We start from the raw sequence: 10,361 nt of genomic DNA, 5'->3' as shown, positions 1-10,361 counted from the left end.
TCTAACTGGGTTAATTAGGTATTATATTTTCTCTTTCTCACCTAGATAAAGGTTTTATAATGTCTTAATATTTCAGCTCCTGCAGCCACTTTCATTGTGCAAGTTAAAAATCTCTTATGCGGGGCCACCTATTTTCACCAAATATGTACAAGCTAAATTATTTCTGAAATGTTCGTTTATCTGTGAAAACTATCTGAAATTGGCCAACAAGGAGGTGACCATTCCGCTTTCTCCGATGATGGGGAAAGACTGGATGATAGACACGTGTGACTGCATAAACACTGTTCCTTAGGAAACAGCCTTAAAAAAAATAAATCACTTTTTGGATCACATGTTAAAGCTTTGTACAATTGAGGGTTTGAGATGTGCTAAATCTTACATGTTCTGCACAGTACTATTCACTTGAATAGAACTAATCACTCAAATTGCATAAAGCTAAGTGCTTGTTTAATTCCTCACATGACTGATGACTAATGTTCAGTATTTAAAATCCTGTCCAAAGACAAAGGAACTGATTGTTTCATTTGAGAATTCAACTTTCTAATTCATCACAGTAATTTAAACCTCTATCATTTAAAATATCTAAGAAACATGACCTTGCTTCATCGACAGATTCTGCTTTTGTCCTTCTAGAAAATTTTGCATACTAAATACTAAAGCATTAGAAGTAAAATATTTTCAGTCTGGAAGTGAGTGCAATTCCATGTTTTATGACATATCAAACAAGAAAAAACAGAGGTAGAAGCTAAATTTGATGGGGCTCCCTGAATGTGCTGAATATAAGAACTCCTTGAGTTAATCTTAAAACATAACAGTTGCTGAATATTTAAGTGGGTATAAGGCACTGCCCAAATGGGCCTCAGTGTACAGTGCTAGAGGAAAATACAGGGTTTAATGCTTCATCTTCTCTACCACTTCACCAGACTTTAAAACTGTAAAAGCTAGTAGTTTGTATTGTTGCATCTCAAGGAGCTTCAAAGAGTGACTGTGAGCCTTTCAGGTGGGGCATCATTGGTTCTCTTTACAGCAAAAGCCCATCTAGCCTCTGCTTTGTGACCGGGTCACCGAACAGAAAGAGCACTGTGGTGTCCACAGTAGAAAAACCCTCTCTCAGGCTGCAGATCCTCTCTATCTCTCGCAAGAACTCTTTCAAGCTGCTGTAATCCCTGTCAAAGCTCGGGCAGGGAGCGGCCTCCCCCGCCGAGCCCAAGCCGTGCTGCTCCGGCTGCCGCCCGCTCACGCGTCCCGGCCGTGCGGGGGGCGGGACCTGCCGCCCGTGCTGCCTGGTGGGAGCAGGGCAGTAGGGCTGGCCCAGGCTCGGGCCCAGAGCTCAGCCCAGGCTGAGGGACGCTCCCATTCCCGTTCCCGGTCCTGCTCCCGCCGCGGCCGCCCCACGCCCCCCCCGGCCCGCCCTGTCGCCGCGTGCGAGGGGCGGGGCCACAGCGGCGCGGGCGGGGCGGTGCTGCCGCAAAGCGTGCCAGGCGGGGCACGGCAGGGTGCGTGTTTTGTCGCACTGGTGGAAGTTACGGCACTGCGCTTTGCGGCACGCGCCCTTGCTGGCGGGCCGGGCAGCCCCGCACGGCCTTTCTGCGCAGCCGCCGCCGCCGAGTCCGGGTGTGTGTCCGCGCCGCTCCGGCCGCGCCGCTTCCAGCCCGGCTCTCGGCGGCGCTGACCTCGTTCTCTCCCTCTCTCTTGTAGGAGCAGCCATGCCAGCCAAGGGCCCCCTGCAGAGCGTCCAGGTCTTCGGGCGGAAGGTGAGGCGCGGGCACGGCGGCCCGCACCGCGTGTTCCGCTCTGCCGGGCTGGGCCGCGCCCTCGGGCCGTTCGCACTCGGAGTCTCTCGGCCGCAGCTCCTCGCCGGGGCCGTGCGGCGGGGCTGGGCCCGCTTGCAGCCCACGTGTCCCGCTCCGGGGGTGCCGAAGTGCGGCCTGTGCCCGGGGCGGAATTGGGGGGCGGAGGGGATTTGCTCTCGAGGGAATGGTTCTGGGGTCTCTCTCTCCAGACCTCGGCAGCAGCCGCCGCTGCCGTCTGCAAGCCACAGGGGCCTGGCTTATCAGTGACGGTGTCCGAGGGCCACGTTGTGAGGTGGTGGCGGGAGGGTAAAGTTCTCACCGCTGGAATCTAGCGTCTCGAAAAATTCAGGGTAACTTGCTTTTGTGAGAAAATGACCCACACAAATACGGTGTTACAGAAGGGAGAGAGTCTTTCCTTTGTATACAGCTACATCTTGGAACTACAAGCACACTTTTATTAAGACTCTGCTTTAATGTCAGTATCTGAAAGTGTAAGTAGTGGTATTGGTTTGTTTAGTGCAAAATGGTAATTTTGGGCATTGGACTAAGACTATTAGATTTTAAGCTTAAGTGAAAGTTCACACTGCTTGTGCAAAAAATAAATGCTGTATTAATACATATTCGTATTTTTAGAAAACCGCTACGGCTGTTGCTCACTGCAAGAGAGGGAATGGCCTCATTAAAGTGAATGGAAGACCTCTGGAAATGATTGAGCCCAGAACTCTGCAGTATAAAGTAAGCACCCACAGTCTCTGCCTTTCTCCCCTTGGGTGTTAAAATATCTTTATACACCTCATTACTTGACAATGGGGATGAGTTGCTGACAGTACTGAATTTTTGGTTGTTACTTGATTACCTGAAATGTAGATACTGTAAGGAAAATTTAGAAAACTGCACTTATTTGGGGTTTTGCTGAACTAACGTACATCAGTGTAATTACGTGGAGTATTTTCTGCAGTTCTGCATTTTTAAATGGCTTAAAGCTCTCCTTTTAAAAAGGTTGTTTAGAACTTTATGAAATGCCTGCTGAGCACTGCGGAGAGAATCTAAAGCTGGCTAGATAGCTATAAAGTGTAATAAACAGTGAAGAAAACTACCAACAAATCACTTCAGGTTTTCAGTTTTTATAAACTTGATTTATTTTTTGCATGTAGTTATGGCATTCTACTTAAGCTATTCCCTTGCTCTTAATTCCCATATGCTTTGCTATTAAGATATTTGAAACTTATATTTATTGAAGTCTTGAGTTTATTTATCTTATGACAGCACTGGTAGATGTCAAAAAACTCTGCAAGAGGTGTATTTAATCTAGATGTGTGCTTCTAAAATAAAGGCTCCGTTTTTCAGAGTATTCAATAACGTCATATTTTGTAAATGCACTGCAAGCTCCTGTCCTGATCACAAATGAATACTCTTTGTGTTTTGCTTCCCAGCTGCTTGAACCCGTCCTCCTCCTGGGGAAGGAAAGGTTTGCTGGTGTTGACATCAGAGTCCGTGTGAAGGGTGGTGGCCATGTAGCACAAATCTATGGTACGATTTTTGGTGGGATATCTGGTGTGGAGTAGATTGGGTTAAGCCATTCTAGTGAGTTGGTGCTGGCTGGATGCCAGGAGCCCACCAAGCTGCTCTGTCATTCTCCTTATCTGGATGGGGAAGGGGAGAAAATAAGATAAAAAAGACCTGTGGGTCAAGATAAGGGCAGTTGAATGAAACGATAGCAAAAGCTCTGGATGGAAGGAAGGAAAACAAAAGGCTTCCATGAGGAAGTCATGTTCAGTCACTTCCCGGGAAGTACAGCCTCAATACCTGTAGCAGTTGCTTCTCTTTCCTCTTTGCTTTTATTGCTGACCAGACATCCTATGGTATGGAATATCCCTTTGGGTCAGCTGTCCTGGCTGTGTTCCCTCCAAGATCTTGCCCAGTCCCAGTGTAGTGGTGGGGGGCAATGTTGGAGGCACAGCCTTGATGCTGTGGGAGCGCTGCTCAGCTGTAGCTGGAGTACACACCATGTGAGAGCTGTCACAGGAAAATCACCTCCATCTCAGCCAGCCCCGATGTGGCCATGTGCTTAAGAGGCTGAGTTCAGAATAGTGACTTGCCAAACTCGATGTTCTGTTCCTTTTTCCACTGTGCAAATGTAGTTTTTCATAAGGGCTTATTAGTTATGTTTTGTGTGCAAAGCTGTAACATCTAGAGTAAAGTGAGTGAAGTAAATTGATGAAGTTTTGAGGAAATGTGAGGAAACTATCTTTACATGGTGCAGTGTGATAGGGCAGTTCAAATGCAGCTGAGCACAAGGATTTTGGGAGGGGAGGAATGGTGTTTATCATTAGAAGTTAAATCTTAATTCTGTATTTCCATGTTGTTCAGAAGCATCTTTCAGCTGATAAGCAAAGCAAGGCAGTTTTACCCTTGCAGAGAAGGTTGAGAACATACTTGCATTAGCTGTTGATAAAAGTTCATCTTTGCAAATAATAGATTTGTTCTGCTCTTTTAGTTTGAATATAGGGTAGTGAAGTGGAGCTGAGACTGCATAAAGGGCAGTCTCAACTTGCCTCTGCAAGTTTCAGGCTCAAGGTTGATCACATTTGTTTTTCAGACCATTCATATTTTCATCAAAATCCTGATGTCGATGGTTTGACAAATAACAGTGTAACAACATCTTGATGGTTAAGTCCTCTGCTTCTGGTTTGAGTTCTGGTTACTGTGCTATAGGGGTTTGTTTGTGACATGTGCTAGCACTCATACCCTCATGTTGTCCCTTTTGCCTCCTTAGTCTTTCAACACGCTGCTCAGTTTTGTCCTTGTTGAAAAGTATAGACATTGCAGAGAACTGTCCGTCAGGAGATGTATCTATGTTAGTACTGGGGAGATAAGGTGATCAAACTGCCCCTGTACAATTTCTTGGTTAGTTGGCAGTTGTCAAGTCACAGATGAACTGTGGGTGGCCTCTTGACCCAAGTTTCTTCAGATTTGCCAAAGTAAAGGTCACGTAGAGTATTAGGGAGGGAAAGGACAAATTGGCAGCAAACAAGATAGCAAGTTTCTCAGATAACTGAAACCATGTATTTAAATTTTAAATAGATTTGCAATCCTTACCAATCCTTTACCTTTTTTTAACAGCTATCCGTCAAGCTATTTCCAAAGCTTTGGTGGCTTACTATCAGAAATGTAAGTAATTTTGACTGTTGTATTAGCTTTAAGTGGAAACGTGTGGCTTTTGGTAGTTTGATTGCAGAAAGTGTTAATATTGATGTTGCATGCGAAACTGCTTAAACTGATGATTTTTTTAAACAGATGTTGATGAAGCTTCCAAGAAAGAGATCAAGGATATTCTAATCCAGTATGATAGGACTCTACTGGTTGCAGATCCTCGCCGTTGTGAATCCAAGAAATTTGGAGGACCTGGTGCTCGTGCACGCTACCAGAAGTCTTACCGTTAAAATTGTTTTACTGTCATGAGAAGTCAATAAACATAAAGAATTTGATAATTTTTGTGTTTCTAAATTGTGTTTTTCTGTGTGGGTAAATAGATTTTTTTTTTTTCTCCATTGTTAACTCGAAATTAATACACAAATTGATAGGTATTAAAGTAAAATCAGAGAGCTGATAGCAATTCTCTTTTATCCATCCATAGTAAGTCTGGATAGGTAGGGTCTTGGGAATAAAGAAAACCTTTCTCCTGTTGATCAGTGTGTGGTTATCAGAGCATAATGGCTCACATCCTAGGTTTTACAGGTACATGAAGCAATATAGTGGCTCATGAAAGCAGAGTTCAATCTTCACCTTTCTGGTACAAATTAACATTGTTAAAACCAAAGTAATTACCAGGGGCAGGGGACAGAGGTTTGTTGAGCTCTTGCATTACCAGATAATACAAAGATGGAGTTTTCTAGCTTGGTATGTCTAAATGTAGGAAAGTTAAAATAACAAGCCCCATGTATTTGGTTAAAAAGTAGTCTTTAGTAAATGTAAAACAAGAATTTTGTGTTGCAAGATTGGGTCTGAATGATTCATCCTTCAACCACATGTTCACACGGTACAAGCACAGGGATATAGACGTGGTGATGAACTTTAAATAATTTTATTAAAAAAGGAAAATCTCTTTGGAAGTCAGAAAACTGCTCGTTATGATTTAGGTGAGGCAATTTGAAGGCCTTAGAAAGGGGGGAAAAAAGTAGAGTTGAAAATATGAAAATACAGGATGTGTCTATGAAGTGTTGGAGAAGTTTCAGTTTCTCTTCCATTGATCCAGGGACAAAAAAACAGAGTTTTGAGTAGATATGGGATATACCAACAAGAGACTTGAAAAGGCTCACGGTCCTTTAGAAGAGTTGCAGGTAATGGAGTGAGGCCTTGGATACAAGCTGACCCAACAGGTATGGCCACACCCCTGAGCTGTTTCCTGTTTAAAAACCAGTTTGGAGAGGAACTGGAAAAAACTGGAGACCAAGACAATCAGAACCCAACTGCTGTATTGCTCTCTAAGCCTGGTAGTTGAGTGTCTCTTGTATGCTTTTTGTGCCAATGCTGAAATTGTCATAGGAACACCTTGTTACTTGAGATTTTTTTTTTAATTGGGCTTTCTCAGCATGGTATTTCTTCTCTCATTTACTTAATGGGAGGTTATTTCAGCGTACTCAAGTCAACACAAAGTTAAACTAACTTTCTTTGTGAGTTGGGGAAGTGGAAAGAATAGTAAAATTCTGCCCTTTCGCTCTAGTTTGGGAAAACAGGTGCTTGTGCCTTTTTATAAATGTTATCATTTGTCATGATGTCTGCTTTTTTGGTACAAAAGTATTAAAGGCATCCTCACTGAAGTGTAGTTATTCAAGAGTTAAATGTGTAACTTAAACAAATGCCTTCTGAAAAGGAATTCTCCATCCATCTCCCGTTTTAGCTGTCAGTGTCTGCCACAAAATAACTGCATTCCATGACCCGAATAGAAGTAGAATGCTCGTATTGAAGTGGGGGGGACTGTTGTATGTTCTATCACCAAGTTACACACAAGAATTTTTTGCTTTTACACTAAGCGAATGAGATATTCTATTCCAGACTCTAGCTGTCTCTGGCAAGATGTGTGGTCTGCTTTTCTCAGTCCTCTCTTTCTGCACTCTAAGCTCTTGGGCTGCTGAAAACTGCGATGTTCAGCCTCCTAGCCTGGCTTTCCAAGGAAAAAATGCTATGCAGACCTAACTTAGAATTTGATTGCTTGAATTCCTGTGAGTTTTGTGAAAACTGGCATCTTGATAGATGGTAATTAGCTTCAGCGGAGGAAAAATAAGCCTTTTAGTTGTTTGGCTCGTGTGATGACTGAAAAGCAGTGGTTCACTCATTGCTTAGGAAACGTGTACTGGCCTGCCAGTTGGCACATCTGAGGCTAGTCCAAAACTGATTCTTGCCTAGCTGTTATATTAGTGGGATGGAGGAGAAAAGACATGATGCAAAGTTGCAGTGTGTGAAAATCAGGGAGGCAGGGGGAGATGCAATACCGGATGCCAGTAACCTTCAGGGTGGATTTCACAGTTAGAAGAAACCTGATGGATCCATTTTTCTGCCCACAGAACAGGTTGTAACAATTGTGGATTTTTGTTTTGCTGTTCTTTTAAAGAAAGGCTGAAAATAAAACTTGCATTGCTACTAATATATCCAGAGATTATATCTGCATGTCATTTCTTCAACCAGAAGACTCTTAGCATAATACAAATGCTTTCTGAACTGAACTCTGATCCCATAAAAATACCCCGTTAATCCTGTAGAGTGATATCATTCCTATACACTTGCTTTCTAAATGAGAAATGTTTGTGGAATTAGGCTGGTGTCTGCCTGGGTGGCTGAACATTTTTATCCTAAGAGGTTTCTTACTGATCGCCCACTAGAGGGCTTAACTTCATTGAGGAAACAGAACCACTGTGAAGTTTGAAGGTGTAAGGAGGAAACCTGTTTGATCTTCAGACCCTCAGTGAGGATCTTGAGCAGCTGTGGACATGGTTCTCAGAAAAAAAAGAAATGTTCCTGACCTCCTATCATCCAGCTCTTTCATTAGTTTCACCAATGCTAATCCTTAGGAAGATCAGCTGTGCACAATAAAATGTGGTCTCAATTGAATTCTTCATTGAAAATACCAAGTTTTGTTAACTGCAGTGGATCCAGTTCAAAACCAGGGCAAGCTTATGTCCATGGCACGGAAGGCAGTTATTTTTTCACCCACTGTTTATAATCTTGATAAACTGTGTGACCTGTATATAAATTTAAGTCCTCTCAAATGTCATGTTGGAAAATTTGAAGAGAATTAATTTTGTCTGTAATATACAAATATATAAATATTGAAATTTTTAAATTTTATTTTTAAAGAGAAATCTGTAACTTAAAGATGTAACACCAGCATTTTTAAAGTGCAGACAAGTGTGTTCTGTCTTGTGCTTGTTTCCTTCCAAAAGAGATTGTTTTCTAATGCCTTTTTTCTGTTCAGATTTTTCAGAAGCGCCAATCTGTGAGTATTCTAATACTTGTGTAGATAATCTGTGTTGTTGCCTTGATACAATTTGATTCAATTTTTTTCATCTCTTTCTTAATATAGTCATCTGAATTACAGTTCAGTGTACTTGGCTGAATAATTCTTTTCCCCTAGCTGACATCCTTAATGTGCTTGGGACTATGCTTTTTCCTACCCTACCTTGGGCAGAGATGTCCAAACCTAATGAAGCCTATTGTTCTAACTCTTAAAAAGTTCCTTTGCAGCTGATGAGGCTTGGCCTACTTTTTAAATATTAGAATTTAAGCAAATGTGAAATACTAACCAAATATTCACTCAACTCTGCTATAGAAAAATTGAAAAAAAAAAAAAGTCTATTTTGGATAGTTTCTGTTAAACCAAAATAGTTCATTTCTATGAACATTATATTAATGGAAATATTTATTTGTGAAATTACATATGAAGCATGGTGGGAAATACAGTCTTGAGGAAGGGAGGAATCCCAGATCAGATTTCTCTTGGAACAGTTTTGAAACAGGAGCTTGGAACAGTTTTGAAACCAGACTTGAAAGTAAGATAACATGGAGGCTGGTAATGGAAATTTGAAGATCTAATGCTTGATTTCATCTCGAGAGTAACCTTCAGTGAAAGTATATTTCCTCTAAGTTCCCACATAAAAGAGTGACTATATCAATGAGTTGATTTGGCTTAGGAACTCACTTCTTTTGCTTCTGTTTGCAGTCTGGAGTGGTTTTGGACCACATGGAGCAGATACAACTAAGCTGGGAGATGCAGTCTGGCTGCACACAAGCAGCCGATCCGTGGGACCAGGCCATAGCCAGTCAAAAGTAAAAACAAAACAAAAAACCCTCTGGAAACACAATTATTGGAATGTCGGCTTCTCAGATCCAACAGTTTGCAATAAGTATCCTTGTACCACCAGTGGTCCCAAACTTGCACAAGTGCTCTTGGCTGCTATGTGGATACAGGGTTTTGTCCTTGTCTGTGGTTGGAGAGGCTGAGTGTTTTCATTTGCTCTCTGTTCTTGTCCAACTGGGGAGCAGGAAAGAGAAAAGTCTAGAAAGATGATGGAGAATGTTTTACCTGAGAGAGGTCATCAACTTCTAAATTTTATTTGGGTCCAAACACATCCTCAGAGGGTCTCACAAAGCATGTCCTACGAAGAGCAGAGGGCTAGGCAAAAGACAGGCTTTGCAAAATAAAATAAGCAGTAGCAATTTCAAGTAGCATTATATATGTCTTTAAAACTGTTCTTTTTAATGATTCTGTTTACAGTAAATCAGTATTTATTTTTAAAATTTAAAATTATGATAAAGCAGGTAAAAGTCTTTAATTTTAAAACATAATTTTAATTTTGTTTAAATTATATTTTTATATTTTAATGAAAAGTAGAAATGAAACCCATTGTTGTATTGAATTCTTTCTCCTTTTTGCTAATATAAGGTTTTAATAATGTTTTATTAAAAATTAAATATAATTATCCTCTGAGAAACCTTCTTTTATGGTATAAGCAAACTATGCACAGAAATACATCTAAAATATTCTTAAAAATCCAAGTGTATTATTTAATAGAAGTTCACCTCCCCCTTTGAGGACAGATAAGAAATGTTAATATGTTAATTTCTAAAACCATCTGGTTATACTTTGTATAGTAGTATCATTTCAGGGTCTTGCAAAAATATTTTGCTATACTAAGCGGTAAAGAGCAGCACTCAGCTCAAGCCTCAAAGCACACAAAGGTGTGTGATGACTGAAAGATCTCTCAAACCACCATGACATGGCAACATTTGTGTGTCATTGTCTGCTATGTTATAAAGGGCCGATTCAATTCAACAGAGGAGTAATACTTGCAGGTCTGGTGCAAGTGTAACTAATACAGACCCTGCTGAGGAGCTACCATGCATTACTAATGAGGGACATGCAGCCAGGAAGTTGTATGCAACACTCACAAAGCTCCTGAAGCTGTATGTAGCTACCAAGCTTGATGTCTCCTTTTATTTTCCTTTTTTTGCATTGCGTTGTTTTAAATAATACATCCAATTAACTAATTTTTAAAGGATTTAAACACACTG

General features: G+C 41.3%; 1 protein-coding gene across 1 annotated transcript; it reads left to right on the top strand.

Annotated features, from left to right (window-relative positions):
• Nucleotides 1–1,506: 1,506 nt before the first annotated feature.
• Nucleotides 1,507–5,284, top strand: RPS16 (ribosomal protein S16). The gene is made up of 6 exons (XM_051795732.1): nt 1,507–1,614; nt 1,699–1,754; nt 2,427–2,528; nt 3,227–3,323; nt 4,917–4,964; nt 5,091–5,284. The coding sequence occupies exons 2-6, from the start codon at nt 1,707–1,709 to the stop codon at nt 5,234–5,236; spliced, it is 441 nt and encodes a 146-aa protein (XP_051651692.1). The 5' UTR covers nt 1,507–1,614; nt 1,699–1,706; the 3' UTR covers nt 5,237–5,284.
• Nucleotides 5,285–10,361: the final 5,077 nt, after the last annotated feature.

Source organism: Manacus candei, unplaced genomic scaffold (genome assembly GCF_025592945.1).
Source record: "Manacus candei isolate 608988 ecotype Guabito, Panama unplaced genomic scaffold, ASM2559294v1 h1tg000043l, whole genome shotgun sequence".
Lineage (NCBI taxonomy): Eukaryota > Metazoa > Chordata > Aves > Passeriformes > Pipridae > Manacus > Manacus candei.
This window is presented reverse-complemented; position numbering and strand designations above follow the sequence as displayed.

Excerpts from the sequence above, each read along its gene's own strand:
- RPS16 (XM_051795732.1), top strand. The coding sequence starts at position 1,707 with ATGCCAGCCAAGGGCCCCCTGCAGAGCGTCCAGGTCTTCGGGCGGAAG. Across the intron at positions 1,755-2,426 it reads TCCAGGTCTTCGGGCGGAAG|AAAACCGCTACGGCTGTTGC; the intron begins GTGAGGCGCGGG and ends TCGTATTTTTAG. Across the intron at positions 3,324-4,916 it reads CCATGTAGCACAAATCTATG|CTATCCGTCAAGCTATTTCC; the intron begins GTACGATTTTTG and ends TTTTTTTAACAG.